General features: G+C 43.7%; 1 protein-coding gene across 7 annotated transcripts in view; it reads right to left on the bottom strand.

Annotated features, from left to right (window-relative positions):
• The window catches only part of LOC106603116 (latent-transforming growth factor beta-binding protein 3), a 38,743-nt gene that overhangs the window by 5,454 nt on the left and 6,015 nt on the right, over positions 1–27,274 (bottom strand). For 5 of the 7 annotated variants that reach the window (XM_014196366.3, XM_014196362.3, XM_014196365.3 and 2 more), the window contains exons 2-23: positions 16,307–16,588; positions 15,875–16,038; positions 15,645–15,750; positions 12,719–12,808; positions 12,355–12,471; positions 11,741–11,902; positions 11,460–11,597; positions 10,912–10,925; positions 9,847–9,916; positions 9,614–9,700; positions 9,338–9,466; positions 5,772–5,903; positions 5,543–5,671; positions 5,292–5,411; positions 4,673–4,795; positions 4,046–4,168; positions 3,361–3,480; positions 1,512–1,640; positions 1,127–1,297; positions 640–723; positions 376–504; positions 113–250 (exon numbers count right to left, since the gene is read on the bottom strand). In XM_014196366.3, the coding sequence (XP_014051841.1) occupies positions 113–250; positions 376–504; positions 640–723; positions 1,127–1,297; positions 1,512–1,640; positions 3,361–3,480; positions 4,046–4,168; positions 4,673–4,795; positions 5,292–5,411; positions 5,543–5,671; positions 5,772–5,903; positions 9,338–9,466; positions 9,614–9,700; positions 9,847–9,916; positions 10,912–10,925; positions 11,460–11,597; positions 11,741–11,902; positions 12,355–12,471; positions 12,719–12,808; positions 15,645–15,750; positions 15,875–16,038; positions 16,307–16,588 (2,757 nt within the window). The remainder of the gene's footprint in view (positions 1–112; positions 251–375; positions 505–639; positions 724–1,126; positions 1,298–1,511; positions 1,641–3,360; positions 3,481–4,045; positions 4,169–4,672; positions 4,796–5,291; positions 5,412–5,542; positions 5,672–5,771; positions 5,904–9,337; positions 9,467–9,613; positions 9,701–9,846; positions 9,917–10,911; positions 10,926–11,459; positions 11,598–11,740; positions 11,903–12,354; positions 12,472–12,718; positions 12,809–15,644; positions 15,751–15,874; positions 16,039–16,306; positions 16,589–27,274) is intronic. The other 2 variants (XM_014196363.3, XM_014196367.3) reach the window with 1 other exon arrangement.

The following is a 27,274-nucleotide window of genomic DNA, read 5'->3' as shown; positions in this document are numbered from 1 at the left end:
CAAACACACCGCTGACTTAACACCAGTCCTCTTCTATGGCCTGTCCTGCACCTCCCTGTGTGTGTGGATGCGGGTACAGTATGTGCAGTAGAGGGCTCTAGCCAGATCTCACCTGCCACAGTGGGGATGACACACTTCTTATTGGAGGCTTCATAGATCCAGGGGGACTTACAGGTGCAGTAGTAGGAGCCTCTGGTGTTCTTACACTGACCGTTGGTACACAGAGACTCGTCGTGGCACTCATTCACATCTGAGGAGGAGACACATTACCATAGAGGAGCTGTGACTAAATGGGATATCTGATGTGTATTCATATGTAATAATACAGAGGTGTGTTTTGGTGCAGGCCTGCGAGGTGTGGGTCTCTGTGGTTACCGATGCACTCCAGTAGGTTGCTGTCGTAGTAGAAGCCCTGTTGGCAGTAACATTCATAGCCAGGCTGTGTGTTCATACAGCGGCCCTCCTTACAGATCTCATTGGAGAACAGCACACACTCATCGATATCTGTGCACAGAGGGACAGGAACACAGATCTCAACACAAACAAACTCCCCCGGAGAGAACAAATATTGTCATATAAAGGAATGGTGTAAATGAGAAAACGGCAACAGTGTTGGGTTGAGGTTGTGTAGCTACTCACCTCTATGGACAGACAGGCCGTACTCAGTCACTCCCTCCTCATGGTAGAAACCTCGGCCCACTGGACACAGGGAGTGGAACTCAGCTGGTTGAGGGAAAAACAGGAAGTCGATTAAACAATGTACCTATCCCACTTGACTTAGTCACTTCATATGCCTGCTTTAAGTGATCAATGAATGACATTGAACAGCTGAAATAAGTGAACTGACCGCCCAGCCCACTTGATGGTTTGTTAAACTAGTGTGAATGTTGTTGGGCCAGGGGTTAAAGCCTAAGGAAAATCAGATGACTGAAACTTCACTGGATCTCAGATCGATTGTCTGGGGCCAAGTTAACCTCCCCTTTCATGAATGACTTTCCCAGCAGCTACAAATATTTGAGAATATATTTATTTGGGAATATATTTTGTAGAACAGACAAGATTCTGTCTGTATTAGACTATGTCATCTCAGCTCCTTTAACCCCTGTGTTGGGCATGAGATACGTACATGAGTGGTAGACGGGGCAGGGGTAGATCTCACAGTGGTCCCCCCAGCCCACGCCGATGGAGCAGCAGCACTCCTGCTTGGTGACGTTGGTGGCCAGGACACTGTCACAGAACACTGTGTCATCCAGGTTCAGGTAACACTCCTTCTTATCTTCCACGGCCACCTCAATCTCTGGAGGGGAAGGGGGCAGAGAGGAAACAGATTGGAGTGTTTGACTGTGTGTGTGTGTGTGTGTGTGTGTGTGTGTGTGTGTGTGTGTGTGTGTGTGTGTGTGTGTGTGTGTGTGTGTGTGTGTGTGTGTGTGTGTGTGTGTGTGTGTGTGTGTGTGTGTGTGTGTAGAATATAGCTATACAGAGAGAGGGTGAGAAGATATCAGTAATCTTACCCTCACAGCTGTGCTTGTCCTCAGACAGGATGAAGCCGTCTTTGCACACACACACATAGGAGCCCTGTCTGTTCTCACACACACCATGCGGCTGACACAGACCCCTGTCTGTCGCACACTCATCTATGTCTGGGTAGGAGAGAGAGAGAGGGAGAATGTGTTACAAACATCTGCTACAATCCTCATGAGTTCCATTAAGCTTGACTTATGACAGTTTCCACTGGTTACAAAGCTCAACTGCCAGAATGGTTAACACCAATGATTTACAGTACCAGTCAAAGGTTTGGACACACCTACTCATTCAAGGGTTTTTATTTTTTTATATATTTTTTTACTTTCTACATTGTAGAATAATAGTGAAGACATCACAACTATGAAATAACACATATGGAATCATGTAGTAACCAAAAAAGTGTTAAACAAATCAAAATATATTTTATATTTTATATATTTCAAAGTAGCCACCCTTTGCCTTGATGACAGCTTTGCACACTCTTGGTATTCTCTCAACCAGCTTCATGAGGTAGTCACCTGGAATGCATTTCAATTAACAGGTGTGCTTTGTTAAAAGTTAATTTTTTGGAATTTCTTTCCTTCTTAATGCGTTTGAGCCAATCAGTTGTGTTGTGACACAGTAGGGGTGGTATAGAAAATATAGCCCTATTTGGTAAAAGACCAAGTCTCTACTATGGCAAGAACAGCTCAAATAAGCAAAGAGAAGTGACAGTCCATCATTAATTTAAGACATGAAGGTCAGTCAATGCGGAAAATTTCAGGAACTTTTAAAGTTTCTTCAAATGCAAAAACCATCAAGCGCTATGATGAAACTGGCTCAAAAGACCCAGAGTCACCTCTGCTGCAGAGGGTAAGTTCATTAGAGTTAACTGCACCTCAGATTGCAGCCCAAATAAATGCTTCACAAAGTTCAATAACAGACATCTCAACATCAACTGTTCAGAGGAGACAGCATGAATCAGGCCTTCATGGTTGAATTGCAACAAATAAACCACAACTAAAGGACACCAATAATAAGAAGAGACTTGCTTGGGCCAAGAAACACGAGCTACATTGGACTGGTGGAAATCTGTCCTTTGGTCTGATGAGTCCAAATTTTAGATTTTTGGTTCCAACCGCTTTGTGAGACACAGAGTAGGTGAATGGATGTGTGGTTCCCACCGTGAAGCATGGAGGAGGTGTGATGGTGTGGGGGTGCTTTGCTGGTGACACTGTCAGTGATTTATTTACAATTCAAGGCACACTTAACCAGCATGGCTACCACAGCATTCTGCAGTGATACACCATCTCATCTGGTTTGCGCTTAGTGGCACTATCATTTGTTTTCCAACAGGACATTCACCCAACACACCTCCAGACTGTGTATGGGCTACTTGACCAAGAAGGAGATTGATGGAGTGCTGCATCAGATGACCTGGCCTCCACAATCACCCGACCTCAATCCAATTGAGATGGTTTTGGATGAGTTAGAGCGCATATTGAAGGAAAAGCAGCCAAAAAGTGCTCAGCATATGTAGGAACTTCTTCAAGACTGTTTGGAAAAGCATTCCAGGTGAAACTGGTTGAGAGAATGCCAAGAGTGTGCAACTCTGTCATCAAGGCAAAAAAAAGGTGGCTACTTTGAAGAATCTAAAATCTAAAATATATTTAGATTTGATGAACACTTTTTTATTTACTGTGTTATTTCATAGTTTTGACGTCTTCACTATTATTCTACAATGTAGAAAATAATAAGTTTAAAAAAAAGAAAACCCTTGAATGAGTAGGTGTGTCCAAACTTTTGACTGCTACTTTATCTCCTTGAAACCAATGGAGAGGGTGGAGACGGACTGACCTTGGCACCTCCGACCCCCGACCAGCATGTAACCCTTCTGACATTCACAGCGGTAGGATCCCATGCTGTTGATACAGCGCCCCCTCTGGCAGTTAGAGGGACGCTCACATTCATTTATATCTGAGGGAGGAAAAGACCACAATCAAACAACGGCCATGTGTTTGATCACCAGCTCTATACTGTGGACCATAGGCGCCATACCCAATAGGCAAAGCTTCCCTTAAAGTAAACTGAATTAAATTTGCCAAAAATATATGATTACTCCTGTCTGTACAGAAATAAATAAAACCATTCAAAATACTACACCAGAGGCTATGATTTAGCCAAAGAGGATTTGTTTCTTTAAAATGTTTTAAATCACAAGGGCATAGCCTATAGTCGAGGAGCCCACAATTTGGGATTGTTATACGATTGAGTTATATTAATAACCTAACCTTACTTATGACTACCCAATCTATGTACTTATCACACTAGGAATATCTTCATTTCGTCTGCAAATGTGATGATAGATGCATGCAATGCATTATCATAAAGGAAAAGGTTCATGGTAAACAAATAGCTTCTGCAAATCGGAAACTCACGCGCTGCCTATGCAGTGAGCATATTACTTATACTTCACTGGTAGTGTAATAATGTTGTTAACATTTCCATGGAGCTGTAGTGAGTAGTAACAAGTAGCTCCTGCCTTCACAATGGCTGCCCTCCTGAGTACGCTGGTATCCTGGGTAGCACTGGCACTGGAAGGAGCCTTCTGTGTTGACACAGCGCCCGTTGGCACACAGTCTGTCATCCTCACACTCGTCAATGTCTGGAGGGGAGAGAGGTGGAGACACACGCAGCCTGTCAATAGAACCCACATACCCATTCAGATAATAAGATCACGTTATTGGTCAATTGCACACAAGGTCCAACTGAAATTTGACTTCTGCTTTTAACCCAACCCATCTGAAAGACACACATGCATTCACATACAGTACGGTTTTGGAGAGGTGCAGGGGAGCCCGAGGAGCTATTGGAGTTAAGTGCCTTGCTCAATGGCACAACGGCAGGAAATTGCATCTAGGATTTGATACCAGAAACCTTCTAGTTGCGAGCTCACTTCCCGACAGATTTTTCCCGTCATTCCCGGATATCGAACTGGCAACCGTCTGGTTGCTGGCTCGCCTCTCTCACCGCTATGCTACCTAGTTCTCTTTTTTCAATATTGTGCAGAAATACTGGTAACCACTACAGCACTGCAAGTCTGCAAGCATAAAATAGTGTCTGTGCAGCATTAAGAGATATTCTATTTAACATTAATCAGTGAACTGACCTCTGCAGCCTTTGCTGTCTGCTGCTGGGAGGAAGCCCTCGTTACAGAGGCAGCGGTAGGTTCCTGGGAGGTTCTCACAGCGCCCATTGGGACACACACCTCGCTTCTGGCACTCATTGACATCTAGTGGAGAGGTGGAGGGGTTGCAGGGGGTAGGGGTGGAAACAATCAGTCATACAGAGGAATACCAGCTCTGGACTGGCCCAGTGCCTGTTGGCATCCTGCCTGCTGGCCCTGTGTGTCTGGGACAGACTCCCTATGGCTGATTTATTGACTATGACTGATCAAATCCATTCTCTACATCACACACAGCTCTGAATAGTGAATGCCTTCAATGTCATGGTTCAGACAAAACTAACTGGGGAAGGTCAACATATTGAATGTACAGATTCAATATTCTAACTGCTGATTTGACTTGCTTTCCCTGTTGCCATCAGACTATCCTCTTCAGTAATGCCAACTATGGTGGCATGGCCACTAGGTGGCAACACATCAGCAAACATAAAGGCTCAAGTTAGAAAAGGTATAACAACAGTGAGATAGACAGTTATAGGTAATGAAAAGAGTTGATTGGTGTGCGTTCTCTTTAGTATGCATACATGAAGTTATTGGGTCTCACCGTAGCAGACCCCACCCTGGGCCTGGTGACCAGGTAAGCAGGGAACACACTCGTAGGAGCCTGGTGTGTTCTCACACTGGTCATTGGGACAGCTGTTGGGGTCCAGACACTCATTTATATCTGAGGCATTAGAAGACATGAGACAAACACAGACACCCATAAACATTACTAAATCAATGCGGACACACATACATATACGTACACACACTGCGCACACAAAGAAATATGAGGGCAGCAGATGCCGCTCTTACCTTCACAGGCTGGCTGGCGTTGTGACTTGCTCCTGAAGCCTTTGTGACACTCACACTTGTAGGACCCTGGCAGGTTAACACACTGACCCCCCTGCCCACAGATGTCCATCTTGGAGCACTCATTCACATCTAAAGATAAGATCAAAACACACTCATGAAAAATCCCAAGTGACAACATGATGACTAAAAGATAACATTTGAACAATTGAACCCACACCACACCACTCACCTATACACCTGAGCTTCCCATGGTACACCAGGAGCTTGTAGCCATGGAGACAGCGGCAGCGGTAGGAGCCTTCTGTGTTGATGCAGATTCCTCTGCTGTGGCCACATGGCTCAGTGTCACATTCATCATCATCTGGCAGAGAGGGATAACTTAGAAGTTTAGGGAATTGAGAGATTACAACTCCATTAGAGAATTAACACGCAAGTTCAATTGTGACTCGTTTCTTAAAACTAGGCATATGTCACACATCACTACTTCACAAGAGAGGCATTTGAACGTAAACATTTATTTTTAATCAAAATGTGTTTATTGGCAGAAATGCCTTCTGGAACATGTGAACTTTCATATGTCTTAATAACAAACTCGTATGCCATCTGTAAATATGAATAAAATTGTTAAATTACAAGCCTAGTTGGTTTAGCCACGGAAAAAGGCTGGAACCTTCCCGCTAGCCATGATTGACTGAGATAATGGATGGGCTGGACATGCCGAGAGATGAGCTTGGATTGGTCTACCATGTACCACGCTTCTGTCTATAACAAAGGGCTGCTCAGTATGTGTAGGTAATCCTTTCTAACCCTATTCTTTTTAAAGATATAATGAATTACTGCAAAACTGTTGCTCTCCTCTTTCTGGAGGACAGAGTTTTGAAATCAGTGGAATGCCGGGTGGAAGCAGAGTATGATAGCTAAGGAGATGGAGAAAATTCTGGCGTTTGATTGCAAATATGTGGAGGGAGTCGAAAAGAGAACACACAAAAGGCTGTTGTATAAAACACTTGTCTCCAGACTACATATTCAAATTATGGGCAACCATGGCATCCGTAACAGAGAGGGAGAAGCGTTCATCCATGTATATGGGTAAAAGAGTCTAGCTAGCTACATTTTCAGATAATATACATTTCACATTTTGTCAGAAAGTCATTTTCATTGCAAGTTAATGAGTACTGTTAGCTAGCTAGCTAACGTTAGCTGTCTGGCTCGCTAGCTAATGTTACGTGTATGATCTGTGTAGTAATATTATTCGTATCTCAGATCCATTTGCATTGCTAGTTATAGCCTAATGTTAGCTAGCTAACATTGAATCTAGTTGGTTAGCTACCTTCAGATTCATGCAGGGTAGTAACGTTATGAGTTGGGATTATGGTTCATTGTTTAGCTAGCTAGCTAGCTACATGTCTAAACAAAAGACTCCACTATGCAAGGTACCATTTCACTGTACAGTTTACATCTTCTGTATCTTGTGCATGTGACAAATAAACTTGAATTGTATTTGATATAGTGTGTGTTAATCAGAGATGGTAATGTGAAGAACTAAATGACCTGCACCAAAGTCAAATTAGGATATAACGTTAGGCCAACGAGACAGTGTCCAAGTTCAAAAATTATCTGGTAGAATGCCCTGCTTTTATTTTGTCACACTCACAACCGTAAACTATTTTCTGTAATTAGCTTGCCATTACCTTGTAAATAATGAACTTGTTGTGAGTTTATCTTCCTGTAATAATGAATACAAATTAGCTAAAGTTAAGACGTTGTCAGCTATATGATGCGGTCATTATTTGAACTGAATAGCCAGCTAACTTAACATTAGCTAGCTAGCTAACAAGCTAGAAACAAACCTAAACATTGGTAAGAAAGTTGCTTTTAGTTGCCTGGTTTGCTAGATTGACATATAGTTAAACGGATGGGTTTATTTGATTTAAAATACACCAGCTATGCAATTTTGGACCACCAGACTGCTGATGTCATGCATGTGAATCCTTAAAGAGATGGGTGGTGCTAAGGCTTAAGAGGGTGTGAACGATGCTGAAAGGGTGTAGACAAAGAAAAGCTCTACAGTACATGTACCAAAACATTCAAAAGTGGTGTCACAATTTTATTAACTTTCAAGGTAGAATTACAGTACCCGTCAAAAGTTTGGACACACCTACTCATCCAAGGTGTTTTATTTATTTTTACTATTTGTACATTGTAGAATAATAGTGAAGACATCACAACTATGAAATAACACACATGGAATATGGTAGTAATAAAAAAAAGTGTTAAAAAAAATCAAAATATATTTTATATTTGAGATTCTTCAAAGTAATCTCCACCCTTTGCCTTGATGATGGCTTTGCACACTCTTGGCATTCTCTCAACCAGCTTCATGTGGTAGTCACCTGGAATGCACTTAAATTAACAGGTGTGCCTTGTTAAAAGTTAATTTGTGGAATTTCTTTCCTTCTTAATGAGTTTGAACCAATCAGTTGTGTTCTGACAAGGTAGCGGTGGTATAGAGAATATAGGCCTATTTGGTAAAAGACCAAGTCCATATTATGGCAAGAACAGCTCAAATAGGCAAAGAGAAATGATAGTCCATCATTACTTTAAGACATGAATGTCAGTCAATTTAAAGAACTTTGAAAGTTTCTTCCAGTGCAGTCGCAAAAACCATCAAGCGCTATGATGACACTGGCTCTCATGAGGACCTCCACAGGAAAGGAAGACCCAGAGTTACCTCTCCTGCAGAGGATAAGTTCATTAGAGTTACCAGCCTCAGAAATCGCAGCCCAAATAAATTCTTCACAGAGTTCAAGTAACAGACACATCTCAACATCAACTGTTCAGAGGAGACTGCGTGAATCAGGCCTTCATTGTCAAATTGCTGCTAAAAAAGGACACCAATAATAAGAAGAGACTTGCTTGGGCCAAGAAACATGAGCAATGGACATTAGACCGGTGGAAATCTGTCCTTTGGTCTGATGAGTCCAAATTTGCGGTTCCAACCGTCGTGTCTTTGTGAGACGCAGAGTAGGTGAAAGGATGATCTCCACATGTGTAGTTCCCACCATGAAGCATGGAGGAGGAGGTGTGATGGTGTGGGGGTGCTTTGCTGGTAACACTGTCTGTGATTTATTTAGAATTCAAGGCACACTTAACCAGCATGGATACCACAGCATTCTGCAGCGATACGCCATCCCATCTGGTTTGCGCTTAGTGGGACTATCATTTGTTTTTCAACAGGACAATGACCCAACACACCTCCAGGCTGTGTAAGGGCTATTTGACCAAGAAGGAGAGTGACGGAGTGCTGCATCAGATGACCTGGCCTCCACAAAAAGAAGCTGGTTGAGAGAATGCCAAGAGTGTGCAAAGCTGCCATCAAGGCAAAGGGTGGTTACTTTGAAGAATCTCAAATATAAAATATATTTTGATTTAACACTTTTTTGTTTACTACATTATATGTTATTATGTGTTATTTTATTGTTCTGATGTCTTCACTATTATTCTACAATGTAGAACATTTTTAAAAATTAAGAAAAACCCTGGAGTGTGTAGGTGTGTCCAAACTTTTGACTGGTACTGTACTTTCCCATTGTTCCTCAACTGTAGTGTATGAGTCTGTCTCTACCTTTATCCAAACGTAAAAAACACCATTTTGCTACATAAGACTGAATCGAGCCCGTCGGTCACAATTGAACTATTTGGATACAGAGTGCCTACATGGCTCCGGTCAAAATCTTTACCCAGTAAATCCCTCCCATCCCTTTGGCCATTCCCCTGTCCTGTCCCTTGACTTACCCACACAGGCATTCCTCTGAGGGTGGAGCCGGTAACCAGCGTAGCACTCACATTTGAAGCCAGTGTGCATGTTGACACACTCCCCATGGCCACAAAGGTTCCTGTTCAGCCTGCACTCGTCTGTCTCTGCTGTGGGGAGGGGGGCACACAGTAATCTACCTAAGACAGTTGATCTCTGTACTGTACATCCCATCGTGGAGACAACAACATTGCAGCTGTAGGCTGAGAGTTAATAGGCTGATAGTAGTTTTGATTGGACTGTGTAGTGGAACTCACGTGAGACCTGCGTCTGTGCCACCTCCAGAGGGTCACTGCCTGGGTTCAACCTGATGATGGGCGGAGGGGTGGGCTTGGTGATGATCACTTTGGGACCAACCAGAGAAACAGACAGACCCAAATCAAGGCCCCATGTCTCCCTGAATATTAACAGGTTTCCCTAACAAAAGGGGTTCTCTTGACCTTAATAGGACTTCCTGAATGAATAAAGAATAAAGGAATGAGAGGCGTACCAGGTACACGGGGTCCGTGGGTGCTGATGGGAGACAGCTGCATGGGTGTGGTCGTCTCTGGAGGCTCCTCCTACAGGACAGGGCAAAGAGACACAGTGGTGTAAAGTACTTGAGTAAAAATACTTTAAAGTACTACTTAAATCGTTTTTTGGGGGTATCTGTACTTTACTTCACTATTTATATTTTTGACTACTTTTACTTTTACTTGACTACATTCCTTATGAAAATATTGTACTTTTAACTCCATACATTTTCCTTGACACCCAAAAGTACTCGTTACATTTTGAATGCTTAGCAGGACAGGAAAACAGTGAAATTCACACAGTTGTCAAACGAACATCCCTGGTCATCCCTACTGCCTCTGATCTTGAGGACTCACTAAACAGAGAATATCCCTGGTCCTCCCTACTGCCTCTGATCTGGAGGACTCACTAAACAGAGAACATCCCTGGTCATCCCTACTGCTTCACATCTGGTGGACTCACTAAACAGAGAACATCCCTGGTCATCCCTACTGCCTCTGATCTGGAGGGCTCACTAAACAGAGAACATACCTGCTCCTCCCTACTGCCTCTGATCTGGAGGACTCACTAAACAGAGAACATCCCTGGTCCTCCCTACTGCCTCTGATCTGGAGGACTCACTAAACAGAGAACATCCCTGGTCATCCCTACTGCCTCTGATCTGGAGGACTCACTAAACACACATGCTTCATTTGTAAAATTATGTCTGAATGTTGGAGCGCTGGTGGCTTTCCATAAATTTCAAAAACAAGAAAATGGTTCCATCTGGTTTGCTTAATATAAGGAATTTTTAATTATTAAACTTTTACTTTTGATACTTAGGTATATTTTAAATCAAATACTTTTAGACTTTTACTCAAGTAGAATTTTACTGTATAACTTTTACTTGAGTCATTTTCTATTAAGGTATCTTTATTTTTACTGAAAAATGACAGTTTGTTACTTTTTCCACCACTGTAGAGACACAGGCCTGTCTAAGAGGAGCTGCAAACACACAGTCTCTCACACAATGAATGGTGCCTAAAGAAAAACAGTTTCTTACCTGGTGCTTGACTTCTGAAAAAGAGAACACACAGAGAAAAACAGGTCAAAATGCTGAATAATTAATTATCCATTTTCATTTACAGATTATGAATTTAGTCACTTTACCCCTATATGTACATATTACCTCAATTCCCTCGACTAACCTGTACCGCAGCACATTGAGTTGGTACCGGTACCCGCTGTATATACTGCATAGCCTTGTTTTTGTTATTGTGTCACTTTTTTTACTTTAGTTTATTTAGTAAATATTTTCTTAAAATTGCACTGTTGGTTAAGGGCTTGTAAGTAAGCATTTCACGGTAAGGTCTACACCTGTTGTATTCGGCACACGTGACAAATAACATTTGATTCGATTTTTAAGCACTCTAAAGTCCCAGTAATTTGGAGGCATCCCCAATAGCCCGACTGCACTCTCAGAAAATCTTAGCAATAGTATTGTTCGAAGTGACTAAGTGAATCCAGAATGAAGTACATCTGTTGGCAGGCGGACAAAGGTAATCATGTCCACCCTTCATCTACTTCCTGGGGGAAGCCACAGTGACTCACTGTCTTTCTTCTGGTTCTTGTCAGGCTTGAGGGGGACCTGCTCCAGGCTGGAGTGGATCTGAGGTGGGAACGCCACCGTCTCCCGGACACTATGGAGGAAGTAGCCCTTCCCTGCTGGACAAATCTTACTGAAGGAGGCTAACGGACCAGGGAGAGAGGAATGGAGGTAGAAAAACAAGAGGGGATGAGATGATACAGCATCTGGCCTGTAATCATACAGCATCTGACCTGTCAAATACTAGAAACCGAGCCCCACTCTCCTACTCTAGCATCCCACTGACCCGTGCCGTCTTGGGGACACCTCTCACAGTTGGAGCCCCAGGCCTTGCCCACGGTGCAGCAGCACATCTCCTGGGACAGGGACGTGGGTAGGGCGTGCTCACAGCGACCCGCCTCTGTTGCTATGAGGAAACACTGACCCTGCTCCACCGGAGACGGAGACTCTGACAGCCAGGACCAATTAGAAGAGAGCAAAACACAACAGAGGCTGGAGTTAGGACATTAGGCTTACAGAAGAGGTCACTAAGGGTAGGGCTGTTTCTGGAAGGGAAAATCATATGACATTTCGGTTATTTCAGATGTGGCATTTTAAATAACGGACATAAGGGATCTGTGAAAATACTGGACTAACTATTGGGACAGAAAAGGATAGCTTTGGTGACAGCTTTGTGGATGTGAAACATATTCAACTCATCTACCTATCAGGCGCTGAGGTCACCTCTTGACCTCTCCATTGCCAACAAATGAAAACCCCACAATAATTAATCTTCACACACATGTGAGGAGAGGATGTATAGTGTATATTGCTGCTGCTACTCTAAGTAATATGGCTGTGCTGAGTAAATGCAGAGTTGTGTGGAGAGCAGGTCTGCCTAGAGGAGGTTCTGAGTCTCACCCACACATCTGGTCCTGTCCAGGGTGAAGCCAGGCTTACAGGCACACAGGAAACTACCCTGGGTGTTCAGGCATTCTCCGTTCTGGCACACACCATGCATGGTGCACTCGTTGATGTCTTACGGGTGAGAGACAAAGAAAGAGTGGGGGACAGAGAGTGGGGGGAAAGAGAGAACGTGAGGAGTGGCTTTTTTCTCCTCACATCAGTGAAGCAAATGGGCAAAGATTTACACTCCGGGCATACCAGGCATACCAAATGCGTACCAAACAAAATGTGGTGAAACTTGTGTAAATTATCTATTATTTGATACATCCTCCTGATGTGCGTTGAATCAGTCAGGGGAGAGGCAGTATGTTCATGCTACCTTGACAGTGGGTGCTGTTGAGTCTCTTATAGCCCTGAGGGCAGGTGGAACCATAGTCTTCTATGATGGTCTGCAGCTTCACCCCTGGATCTGAGGGTAAGGCAGAGAAAGGGAGGGATGAAAAGGGGAGGGAATGGAAGAATGAGTGAGGAAGGGGAGACTACACACAGCTCATCAACGGAAATAAAATAACATCTCGTAAAATGTCTGAGAATCTGAGAAGAAAGACAGGCCTAAACTAAACCATTGAGTAATGGATCAGGCCTACGTTTCTAATAGCAGTAGGGTCTGTGATCATTTCTTCCAGTTAGTCATACACTAGTGAAAGGGGATACCTAGTCAGTTGCACAACTGAATACATTCAACCAAAAATGTGTGTTCCGCATTAACTCAACCCCTCTGAATCAGAGAGGTGCGGGGGGGGGGGCTGCCTTAATCGACATCCAAGTCGTCAGCACCCGGGGAGCAGTTGTTGTTGGGGGTTATCTGCCTTGCTCAAGGGCAGAACAGCAGAATTTCTCCCACTTTACCATCTCAAGGATTCAAACCAGCGACCCTTCGGCTACTGGCCCAACGCTCTTAACTGCTAGGCTACCTGCTGCCCTGGACTAAGTAGCTCATTTAGCTGTTCCTTGTTCAGTCTGAACACACTGTCAGCATAGGCAGCGTGACAGTAAATCTGTGTGATTCCATGCGACAGAGATATGTGTATAGATGAGACACGTTGGATCAGAGCCTGGGTTTGAGAGATTACAGGTATCCAAGCATGAGTATGAACCAAAGAGTACTAAGAGAGGGGAAATAAAATAAAAGAGGGGTGAGCGACCAAGTGAAACTCATCTTCATCTGGGGGAAAGAGAGATTCAACAGAAGGAATCAAATGATGATAGAAAAAATAGTGGTGTATGAGTAATTTTTCCTCCAGGTCAGAAAAATTGAAAGAAAGTTTTTGTGGGAAACTGTGGGAGCAGAATACCTTTCAAAAATACCGTTCCAGAATACTTTTCAAAAATAGATGGAAAAAAAGTACAACTTTTAAAAAAGTTCATGATTCCCAAGAAAAGCCCAGAATCATATTTTCCACTTGTTGCTTTTGTCTGTTCATTCGCAGAAGACATGTCTCATGAAAACAATACAACATTCCTTCAACGTTACTAGAAAAGATGCGAGAAGCACGCCAGACAGGGATCCTGCTGTCCCAAGTTTAAAGATTAACCAGAACTATCCTTTTCTTACAAAGGTTTCTTTGTCTTACTCACAACTGAGGAATGGAGTAATAGAAAAATGGAAAAAGGTAAGTTGGCCAAGATTTTCATGGGGCGCAGCTTGAAATTCAATTTTCGGCAATTCGATGACAGTATTCCACTGGCCTGGCACATGGGAAGACACGTAACTGCAGAGTTCTTTTCTCTCTCTCTCGCTCTCTCTCACTCACTTGCACACATACACACAGACACACAGACACACAAAAACACACTCACACATATACACACACATGCGTACACACTTATACAAACATAGACATACACAAATTGCTTGCGTTAATGCAGGCTCATTATTTCATAAGCTGGGAATGAATTATTGGCGTGGATGCCTGGTGTTTTTGGCTCCATAAACAAATGACTTAATGTGTTTAACAGCAGAGATCGAGATCAGATGGACATCTGCCAAGGAGTTAGATAATAAACAATGGAAGCTCATTTGTCACACCTGACAGATAATAATCACTATACAGGACAGATAATAATCACTATACATGACAGATAATATTCACTATACATGACAGATAATAATCACTACACACGACAGATAATAATCACTATACATGACAGATAATATTCACTACACACGACAGATAATAATCACTATACACGACAGATAATAATCAGTATACATGACAGATAATAATCACTATACACGACAGATAATAATCACTACACACGACAGATAATAATCACTATACATGACAGATAATAATCACTATACACGACAGATAATAATCACTATACACGACAGATAATAATCACTATACACGACAGATAATAATCACTATACACGACAGATAATAATCACTATACACGACAGATAATAATCACTATACACGACAGATAAAATCACTATACACGACAGATAATAATCACTATACATGACAGACAATAATCACTATACACGACAGATAATAATCACTATACACGACAGATAATAATCACTACACACGACAGATAATAATCACTATACATGACAGATAATAATCACTACACATGACAGATAATCACTATACACGACAGATAATAATCACTATACACGACAGATAATAATCACTATATATGACAGATAATAATCACTATACACGACAGATAATAATCAGTATACACGACAGATAATAATCACTACACACGACAGATAATAATCACTATACACGACAGACAATAATCACTATACACAACAGATAATAATCACTATACACGACAGATAATAATCACTATACACGACAGATAATAATCACTATACACAACAGATAATAATCACTATACACGACAGATAATAATCACTATACAGGACAGATAATAATCAGTATACATGACAGATAATAATCACTATACACGACAGATAATAATCACTATACATGACAGATAATAATCACTATACATGACAGATAATAATCACTATACACAACAGATAATAATCAGTATACATGACAGATAATAATCACTATACACGACAGATAATAATCACTATACACGACAGATAATAATCACTATACACGACAGATAATAATCACTATACATGACAGATATGCAGTTAGAGATGTAGGATAGAAGATCACAAATGAAAGAATGGCAGATCACCAGCAGTCTAGAAAGGACACACACACACTTACACTTAAGCAAGTCAAGAAGTCCATTCTGAGGCATTTGTTACTCACATGGTAGCTTGGGACATTTATAACATTTGTTTTGTCCCCAGGAGTTACCGACACTTCCACAGCAGTCCTCCTGATTGGTCAGTACAGGGAGAGGGGTACTGCTACACTGAAGCACATGGCGTGAGAGAGAGAAGGAAAGAGGGAAATGCACAGTATGGCGTTTGAAAAACCATAATACACTTATTGTATGTAAAGTGACAATCACTATGTTGATGGGTGGTGTAACTCACAGCTTGTTTGGGCGTGGTCTCCTGGAAGCACCGCCCCCTGGGTTTGTGAGTCTGAGGGGTCAAGCGTGTCACGGTTTTATGAGGGGGCTTTGAATCCGATTGGTCAAGAGGATGGATGACAACGGATGTGTCATGTGCATGGTGGACACGGACATTGAACTGCACTGAAAAGAGAGAACGATAGAGCGAGAGGGAGGGAGAGAGAGAGAGAAAGAGAAAGAGTGCCGCGAGCGAGTGAGAGAGAGAGAGAGTAGCAGAGAGAAGGGAGACGCCAAGAAAGACAGGGAGAGACAACCACATGGGAGATTACATGAATATGATTCCAGTTCTTTACAATGTCACCCAAAACAAACTGCTATCAGGGCACAGGTATTGATATATAACAGCAATTTGACTGTGGTTTCAGTGCCCACAGTTTGCCATGATGGTTACCTTCTGATGAGTGGTGGCCTGCCCCCTGTGCCAGGGGAAGGGTGAACACAGAGTGGGTTTGTGTCAGCTGTGGTCGCCCCATGGCTGTCTGCTCGCCCTGGCTCTGGCCGTCTGGCAGCACTGACAGCGTGTAGACGGGTTGCTTGTTGCCCCGCGCCGCCTGGGCCTCAGGCATCTGCCGGAGCGGGAACTGGCACAGGCGACCAGTAAAACCTGGCGGGCACAGGCAGTGGGTCCGCGAGCTGCACACCCCTCCATTCATGCAGGTCAGTGGACACACAACTAAAGAGACAGGGAGAGAGAAAGAGGTGTAAAACACATCACCAAGACATGAGGAGAGGAAAAACATGTACACATGGTGAACATCATCAACATAATGTAATGTTGCGCTTTTTTTCATTTGGAACATTATTTTAAACAGAGAACAGTTGGGACTTTTATAATAGCAGGACCATAGTTCCTGTAGAAAATAAACATGTCATCCCCCACAAATGATGGAGCGCCCCCTTGGGCCAATCAGTGCAATTTTGTAAATCCCAGATCTCTATGGCAAGACGCATCATTCACCCAAGTTTCGTAAAAATCGGACCAGTGAGGGCGGCGCACAATTGTCCCAGCGTCGTCCGTGTTCGGGGAGGGTTTGGCCGGGGCGGGCTTTACTTGGCTCATCGCGCTCTAGCGACTCCTTGTGGTGGGCCGGGTTCCTGCAGGCTGACTTCGGTAGTCAGTTGGGCAGTGTTTCCTCCGACACATCGGTGTGGCTGGCTTCCGGGTTAAGCGGCCGGGTGTTAAGAAGCGCGGTTTGGCGTGTCATGTTTCGGAGGACGCATGACTCTACCTTTGCCTATCCCGAACCCGTTGGGGAATCTCGGCGATGACACGAGATCGTATTTGTATATCACGAAATTGGGGAGAAAAAGAGGAGAAAAAATAATAAATAGGACCAGTAGTGTCTGAGATATTGCGTATAATTAATGTATGTACAGTTGATTACTATAGCACCTCCCTTGGGCCAATCAGTGTAATTTTCCAAATGAAGGATTTTTATGGCAAGACGCATTAAGACGCACCATTCACACATCATTTTTGTCAAAGTCAGACCAGTGGTGTCTGAGATATTGCATGGATTAGCTAGACTCACATCCCTGAGCATGTGTGCCAAATCTCAGCACTCTGTGTCAAACAAATCAAGAGATATAAACATGTGCCCATTATAATGCCAATGTGTGGTCGATATGAATGTTCTTGCATATGTTGAGTCTTGACAGTGCTTGCAACATGTGTACCAAATTTTGATATATATGCATTTATGTGCCAGACCACACCCACGTCAATGTTTATTGGTTAATAGCGGCCATATTGTTTTAGGTACAACTCTGGAAAATATTGCATTGAGAGAGCTTTGTCCATAGATGCCATGTATCAGGTTCCGTGCAGATTGGTCATTCGATGCCAGAAGAGTAGCATTTCAAGTGTTTTTCACAATATTCAAAATGGCGGAAGATCCACCATGACAGACCTTATGGGTCCCTGAGGCAAATGTGGTCATTGTGAGGAGAGGGAGCTACAGTATGTACCGCATTTCATGCCTTTAGGTCAAACGGGGTGAGGAGCGTGACCTTTCAAAGTTTGCATTTTCAATCTCTTACTATAGCGCCACCATCTAGCCAATTAGTGTATTTTTGTAAGTGCCGGACCTCTATGGCAAGACACATCATTCACTCAAGTTTTGTCAAAATCAGGCCAGTGTTGTCTGAGATATCGCATGTGACTACCGTATGAATGTCCTAACGGACGGAGACAGATCCACAGAGCAGGCCAGAGCAGAATACTGATACAAATGATGGCTTTTTACTGGGATTTGGAAAATATTTGAAACCACAAGAGCTCTGCTTAAAGAAAGAGCTTCATGCCATATATACCGCTCTGTAGATTTCTCTTTGTGTTTACTTTTATAGTCGCCACTTTTCTCCCTAAAAAGGAGAATCAGGTTAAACAGTGGGAGCCAAGATCTGGGAGCGAGGAGTACATACCAGACTGAGACGTTCAGCATAAAGAATGGGATCATAACTTAATTCAAGACATGCTGCAATACATGCTGTAATAACACACATAGTTCAATAGACATACAACAAAGTGCGCGATAAAACGCTGAAACGTATTCATCAATGACTAATATGTTGTGCACTTTCTCTGTCCCATAATGGGGCCATGAAATGAAGCAGAAGTTCAGTGGTTTGGATGTCTTGCCCTGCAGTCTAGCATAGCAGTATCACGGCGGTGTGAGTCCCACAGCAGGAAGAGAGAGAGAACGAGATAGAGAGAGAGCGAGAGAGAGAGAGAGAGAGAGAGAGAGACGACTCAGCACGTCTGACTGACGCGGAGACCCACCCAGTGGTTGAGAAGAGGCCTCTTCGTGTTACCCGCCCCGCGGAGCAGAGCTCCGCACACTGAAGCAATTAGGCCTGGACTGCCTCGGAGTCTAGGCCGCTGTGTAATAACGGGACTAGATCACCTCAAACACAGCGTGGACATCTTTAAACCAATGAGAGTCAAGGAAAAGAGCAACTGGAGAAATCACAGCCATAATGAAATGACACGAGGCTGTGCAGCTTATGTTTAAATGTGTAGTGGGATAGGCTGGGCTGTTCTGACGCAGCCTGCACTGCCTGCACCATAATTAAACTTGACAGTGGTCTTTAACCATACACCCAAAACAGGCAGCTACATGCAGCAGCAGGTTAATGGGGAGGCTCACAGATAGCAGGGGGAAACCTGTAGAGCAAATCTAACTGGAGAAGGACTTCCCTTCCCCGTGCACAGCTCTCCAGACATCTACTGGGTCTGATGACTTCTTGTCTCAGTGGAGAAAGCTGGAAAGACGGAGAGAGAAAGCGGAGAAAGCTGTTGGGAATGGAGAATTGGGAAGAGAACACAGAGAAAGAGACGGAGAAAGAAAGACAGGGGCGTAGCCTCCTCCCAAACCCAATTATACAACTTCAACCCACAGAGACCGGAGAGACAACATAGGAAAAGTCTGGTAAGGCTTGGGGAGAGGGCCCGTCTGGCAGAGAAGAAGTCTCAGAGAGAGCAGAGCAGTTCCATCTGACGGGGAACTGGAGCTCACTGCATTCACACACGCACACACTCCATGGCCAACAACAGGACGGGGTTCTATGGAGAAGGAAATAACACGGCCCTTAGGTAAAGTTAGTCAAAATGATACCTTTGTCTCCATGAACATGTTGCACACATGCCTTGAAGCAGACTGTACATAAGCTGTGGTTAAAATAAAATCTGGTGAATGGGCCTTTCTTTTGATGTTTCGAATTAACCCCAGCATGGGGCTTGACAACAGAGACTACAGCACATAGCTGTCTGCCATTTCTAGCACACCTCTTGCTGTGTGCTTGTATTTACAATGTTCATCTCTTCCCCACAGATTAGCTAGTTGGGTGGAGTACTGGTGCTTAGCATGACAGGCTAAACACATATCTAATGAGGTAAAGAGGGTGGACCTCCAAGTCCCCTAATCAGACTACACCACACTGACTGGACCAGGCGGACAGTTCTCAGACCGCTCCTCTCACAGTCAATAGGAGGGAATTTAAACTCGACTCTCCTCCACATCTGCTTCCTCTATCTAAACCCAGGAAAGGGCCGTTTGAGAGACCTGGGTGTAATGCACATGGACTAATGTTTTCTGCAGACTGTGCTTGAGTGAGTGAGCTGATCGTGAGACTGTTATGATCCAGTCATGATAATATGTGTTCCACTGCATCCTTGAATTATGAAACCCAACTGGGCACAAAAAGTCTGCAGATGGGAAATTCTCCCACTCTGTCGAGTGGGTAGCAGGCCGTCAGAATGGCCTAGAATAGATCATCTGAAACACTAAAGCCACCCAGCTATAGGATCACTCCAACAAATGCTTGGTGCTATTTAGGCTATATTATACAGTGCTATACATTATAAAGCACTTCTAAGAAACCCATGATTCCAATATGGATATCAATTCTCAGTCACCAGCATTAATACTGAAGTCCAAAATGTAATTATGCTCACATCTCCCTTTCACATTATACAATTTTATTGGCATGTCTTAGGAAATAGATTTCATACTCAAAATTGGGTCACATGTGTTCCAAACCGTAGTCAAAGGGGAAATCTTTTTCCTATCCAGCATGTGCTGGAACCGAAAGAGAGAAAAGAGAGGGGGAGAGAAGGAGGAAGAAAGGAACAAATGTTGGCTTTAAAGCTCTTCTCGACATAGTGTTTTATGTGAGGAGTGAGAGCTCGTTGCTCGTTGCTCATAATGCCATGATTTAGACCAGCGGTATTCAAAATCGGGGTAATTGCGGTGGGGTCTCCAAAATAGTTTTTTATATACTGCGTATTCGGGAAAGTATTCAGAGATGTTTCTACAACTTGGGTCCACCTGTGGTAAATTAAATTGATTGGACATGATTTGGAAAGGCACACAACAGCTTATATAAGGTCCCACAGTTGAAATTGCATGTCAGAGCAAAAACCAGGAATTGTCCGTAGAGCTCCGAGACAGGATTGTGTTGAGGCACAGATCTGGGGAAGGGTACCAAAACATTTCTGCAGCATTGAAGATCCTCAAGAACATAGTGGCCTCCATCATTAAATGGAAGAAGTTTGGAACCACCAAGACTCTTCCTAGAGCTGGCCACCTGACCAAACTGAGCAATCGGAGAAGGGCCTTGGTCAGGGAGGTGACCAAGAACCCAATGGTCACTCTGACAGAGATCCAGAGTTCCTCTGTGGAGATGGGAGAACCTTCCAGAAGGACAACCATCTCTGCAGCACTCCACCAATCAGGCCTTTATGGTAGAGGGGCCAGACGGAAGCCACTCCTCAGTAAAAGGCACATGACAGCCCGCTTGGCACCTAAAAGACTCTCAGACGATGAGAAACAGCGACACTCCCCATCCAATCTGACAGCTTGAGAGGATCTGCAGAGAAGAATGGGAGAAACTCCCCAAATACAGGTGTGCCAAGCTTATAGCGTCATACCCAAGAAAACTTGAGGCTGTAATCGCTGGCAAAGGTGCTTTAACAAAGTTCTGAGTAATACTTATGTAAATGTGATATTTCAGTTTATTATATTTTATACATTTTCAAACATTTCTAAAAAACAGTTTTTGCTTTGTCATTATGGGGTATTGTGTGTAGATTGATGAGGGGGAAAAACTATTTAATCAATAAGGCTGTAACGTAATAAAATTTGGAAAAAGTCAAGGGGTCTGCATACTTTCCGAATGCACTAAATATATATATACACACACACATTTTAAAAAAACAATTGTGGGGGGGAACAGAAAATTAAGAGTACAGATTATTGTATGGTAGAATATACAAAAAGATAATTTGAAAATACCATTTTATTGAGTACATTTTATTGGTTGAAATTGTATTGGTTTCTTTTAATTTTAAGGTTATTTGTTGACGTAAAAATCTAAATTTACCAATTTTACGGTTTTGTCATTAGATTTGGGGTGGGGTGAGGTCCCAAGAAATTATTAGGGGAAAAAATGGTGTCCCCAGAAATTCTGGCAGAAAAAATGGGTTCTCCACTGAAAAAGTTGATTTTGACTGAAACCGACAGTGTGTAGGAGATAGACAGGCCAATGGAGGCACTACAAAAACAGAGAGAGAGAAAGAAAGATGGATAAGGAGAGAAAGAGAGAGTGGGGGGGTGAGAGAGCACGAGAGAGAAGATGAGAGGGAGGAGCGGAGAGAGGGGGAGAGTGTAAGAAAGAGCGAGAGAAAGAAAAAGAAGTAGAATAGAGAAAGTGCAATGGAAAAAGCATCAGAGGGATCCAAATTAATCTGTTATTTCTTTCTTCAGATGCAGAGGGACGTTTTTTTCAGAAATACATACCTGTCATTCTTCAACTGTTGCGTGGGCAAGCTGAGACAACTGTACACACATGTGCTTTACACACACTGACATTACCACAGAGCTATACATACCATGCTGTACATATACAGAAAGTCTGACACACCAACACACACACTTAGGAATGTTTAATTATGTTATTATTTCAGACCAACTACTGGCTGCTAGGTTTTATTACAACCACCCACGTTTGAGAGCGACAGGGTGGAAGAGTTTAATCCAAGGATAATATTTCAACAATAGGCCTTACTAACTCAAGACTTGAGCAATGATCTGACCCATGTCCAATACCAAACCTAGACTCACGTTTCTACACTCCAGGTTCAACAAGGACCATTCTATTTCCTTTTCAGTAATCCAAAGCCCCAGGAGCAACAATAGGTTCAACTAAATCCCCGTTCAAATCAAACCTAGCTGAAGAGATGACAACTCAGAGCTCTATACTATCACTGCATCACAGTTCATACAGCACATCTAAAACCAGCAAGACTCATTCTTCCCCCGGACCTCAACAGTAACTTTAGTTGGGGCAATCTCCTGCCCGTCTGTGCACTGTGTGCAGAGGGAGGTGGGGAAGGGTGTGTGTGTTTCAGGGGCGCCCTCTGCGTGCCCCTGGGGTTTTGCTCTGACTGTGGCCACCCACCCACTTCTGTCTGTCTAGAGATTATGCAGCAGCAGCCTGGTTACCTCCCCCCTACAGCCTCCCATCCAACCACAGCCTCTCCCTCCCAACTCAAATATTCCCAGCTCAAAATGATCAAATTATAGTTTAACGCTCCAGTTCAACAGCAAGTCTACGTACAGTGAGCTGTTCATCTGATATCTTACATTTCTTAGAAGGTAATTCTGAATATGTCAGTGGGTCAGTGATGGCTGGCCAGCTTCTCATGGCTTAACAAATATTTAAAGTGATCATGAGATTATGATTATATGCCTTAAAAGGTATGGCGTTATAGAGGAGGGAGTATTTGCCAAACCATCAGAGAATGATATTAAGTACATTTCTTCTTCGGTATTACTATTACAGTATTACGCTAGTATTACAGTATTATACTGTTGTTACAGTAAGCCTGTAAACTACACAACCCACATCAAATCAATCCATTTTCATCTCTTCATTCCCACAAAAAAATACCATCAAAAGGACAATGACAAAAACAACATTACACCACAATAACAATCACCACCGCTACCACTACTACCACTATTAAAAGGGCATGATCACAATAATGGGAGGCACAGCGTCTTATGACGCTCTTGCCTTCACGGTCAGTAGAAAAAGCAAGAAACCACATCCCCAAGTATGCCTGCTTTAAACTGGCGCTCTGAGACCGCATACCACATACACAGAGTGGACTATGGACTGGGCCAGACTTCTGTAGCCTAGTCCAGAGTAAATGACATAATCACTGGCTTTTTAAAAACACAGGCCTGAGAAAGTCTCCTCTGCTTCCTCCTGCCGACTAGCAGGCCGCCTGGGAGTAAGGGCCTCCGCTTACTGAATGATACTCATACTGTACCCCTGCATCCCCTCAACCCCCTGCATCCACCCCAGATCGCTTGGCAAGGAGGGACGCAGCCCTCCAAACAGTGCCTGTTCCAACGCTCAACACACATAGAACATTTGCAGTCACTAAATTATTGCTGTCTTTAACAGTCGACTGGCACAAAATGACCTAGCAGAAATCTTGCCTGAATAAGACCACCCTCGCTGGTCTTTGATCATCTTTCATTTTAGTCCACTTCATTAAGTAGTCCACTTCATTTTGTAAAGCAAAATGATCTAGAACACTTATTTTGATTTAAAAAGAAACAATATTTAGGCGGATCACTTCTAACATTACATATCATTAGCATTAATCTGGTGTGAGACTACGATACTGCACTGTCTGTCTGTCTGATTATGTATAATTGCCCAAACCCATCACTCCAATCCCTGCTCAATGGGGCATATTATGACATGTCATGGAGGTATGTAAGGTTGTTTCTAAGGCCAAGAGGTAGGCATGAACCCAGTGTAACCTGGCAACCCCCTGCACCAGAGCTATTTAACGTCTGTGGAGAGAGAGAGGGAGACAGAATGTTGGCACCAGCTTTGGGTAAGTGATGTCATGTAATCACTGGTCTAATCTGTCCTGTAGTATATCAGCAGGCCAGGTAGAGAGAAGAATGCTGACAGTACACCCAGCAGAGCTGACGTGAGCTCTCTGCCCAGGCCCGGTGACGATGCGATGGCACACCCCTCAGGGGAGGTATGGGTCTGTAGTGGGCTCAGGGTGTCTCAGCGCCTTCTCCCCGTCCTGGCAGCAGCACTGTTATTCTGTATTTACCTTGGCTAATGGCTGTGCGGCTCCAGAGATCTGGTCGGGGGGTGCAGTTACACAGTCTCGCAGTGCTCACATTCCACTAGCCAGCTTTAAATAACTGCTCCCTTTCTCCCCCACCCTAAGCAAATGGGAGGAAAGCGTGTTAAACATGGCAAGCCAGGCTAGCTCCTCCTATATTAGCCTCAAATGTGAGACGTCCTCCTTCCTGACACACACACACTGTGTTCCCTCATCACTTTCAAAAATGACCTCTAATTGGTGTTTTGTTTTTGGAGCTTCAGCTGCCAAAAACAATTTGCCTCGCACTGTTTTTTCTTCTTCTCAACCTGCACCGAAGTGTTGACTTGAATAGAGCCAGTGACAGGACAGGAATAGCCCTGAGAGGAGGAATCTGATTCCATTAAAAATCTGAGTTAAGATCCCCCAAATAAACTGGACTGTAGATCTACATTGCCTGTGACCTTAAATAACCTGAGATATTTGCCCTCCATACGAGAGCAGCCTAAACCATGCACACAGAAACATTACAACACAGCCTTGAGGGAAGGCTGATGACATGGGACCAAACACACACACACACACACACACACACACACACACACACACACACACACACACACACACACACACACACACACACACACACACACACACACACACACACACACACACACACACACACACACACACACACACACACACACAAAGTGTGAATCCCCCTCTCTATGGCCTTGGGAGAGACTGACAGAGAGTGTGTGTGAGTAAAGCTCTGCTTAGACTCACCTCTGGGCAAAGCCAAGCCTGCGGCACACTGTGGAGTGGTGCAGGTTTCTGGGTTGCCCATGTTTACTACAGCACCCATAACTTGGCATCAGAGGAGGAAGTGAGTGAGTGTGGGGAAGGACTCTTAGAGGGGAAACTAAAGTGTCTCTAAACAGGGACAGCAAGCCCTGGGCAGCTCCAGTTCGGCTTGTTTTGCTGACTTCTCTTTTACCTTTCATTCTCATCTGACCAATACCCAGGGAAACCCCAAATAAATCACTGCAATAACGATTGGGTTTGAATGACCCATTAAACTCATATTTTGTGCATGATCACATTGGTCATTTCACATTCTCACATGACCTCCGTCCTGAGTCACGGATGGATAGACATGAGCCAGATGTACTGCAGTAGGATGGAGGGAGAAGTCCATCAGGAACTGAATACAGGGGGAGTGACATGGGACATTCTAGAGAGACAGAGGTCAGCTCAGCCTCAACAGTAAGGATGGGAATGTTGCTGAGGTTAGAGAGTCCACCACTTCCCTGCATATCAAAGTTGGAGGAAACCTGAGTCCCAGATACACATAGAGATACAGAGTGATTGGGCTGAATGAGACAGCAGGTTTAGTTTAGGATACAGACAGATACAGAGTGAGAGTGACTGAGAAGCAGAAGCAGGTCCAGAAGAGGTGGAGAGCAGCTGCTGCCAGTCTGCTGAGGTTGATGGGTGGAATGCCTGTGCGGAGGAGGAGGAGGAGAAGAAAGGCTGCGTCCTCCGTCCCTCACCCAAACAGAGCTGTGTGCAGTAAAACTGGGGGAACAGGCTCAGAACTACCGTGGGTAAATACTGCAGGGACGGTGGAGGTGGGAGGAATGTCTATCAAGATTCCCATTCCCAGTCTCTTAAGTCATACATCCAGAGTGCTGCTTCAGTCTGACCTGCACAACCCAGCTCAATCTCTATGACCGTGTGGAGACATAAAAAAATTAAAAATTATAATAAAAATTTAAAATAAATAAAAAAATGTATTTAACCTTTATTTAACTAGGCAAGTCCGTTAACAACAGTCTTATTTACAACGACGGCCTACACCAGCCAAACCCAGACGACACTGGGCCAATTGTGCGCCGCCCTATGGGACTCCCAATCACAGCCAGTTGTGATACAGCCTGGATTTGAACCAGTAGTGACACCAGTAGTGACATTTGTAGTGACACCCCAAGCATTGCGATGCAGTGCCTTAGACCACTGCGCTACTCGGGAGCCCAACCCAGCACAATGCCTGCCTGATCCAAAGACCAACTGCCGACTGACTCTTTTCATCTGTAGAACCTGCCGGAAACGAAACGTATAACAGCATCTCAACATACAGCACATGCCATCTCTGATATGAATATAGGGTTTATCTTTCATATGTAATTTGAGTATGACAAGAGATAATGCTGAGAAATACAAGCTTAAGTTTATTTAGCTAGGTTTATTTGGCAACTCTGCCCTTCTAGTTTATTTTCACATCACTACAGCATGTAAATCCAGAGACCATCGTCCAGTGCAGACAGGAGTCTGTGTGACCTAGCTGTCTCTCAGCTGATTTATCCCTGGAACAGTAAGTGTAGCAGTAACAGCAAACGTAGCAGTAACAGTAGCTTATCCCTCTCTAGCCCTGCTGGATTCCCCACACTGTCTGTCAGAGGGCTGGGGGGGGGCCTTTGGGGGGGGGGGGGGGGGGGGGGTAGCCAGTCCTGCTTTACCAGGGATAGTAGATACATAGAATTCTACTTCTATGGATAAATCCTCCCCTTAAGGAGGAACGTCCAGTCGCACCTCAGATCACCTGGTGACGAGAGGAGAAGTGACCAAACCACTGGACTTCCTGAACATGACATCTTAGGGGGCCTTTGTCATACACTTCAGACAGTAGCATAATACAAGTATTAAGAGAATGAGCAC

The sequence above is a fragment of the Salmo salar genome, chromosome 04, assembly GCF_965601325.2.
Source record: "Salmo salar chromosome 04, fSalSal1, whole genome shotgun sequence".
Taxonomy (NCBI): Eukaryota; Metazoa; Chordata; class Actinopteri; order Salmoniformes; family Salmonidae; genus Salmo; species Salmo salar.
Note: the sequence above shows the minus strand (reverse complement) of the source record. Positions and strands in the feature narration are given on the sequence as shown.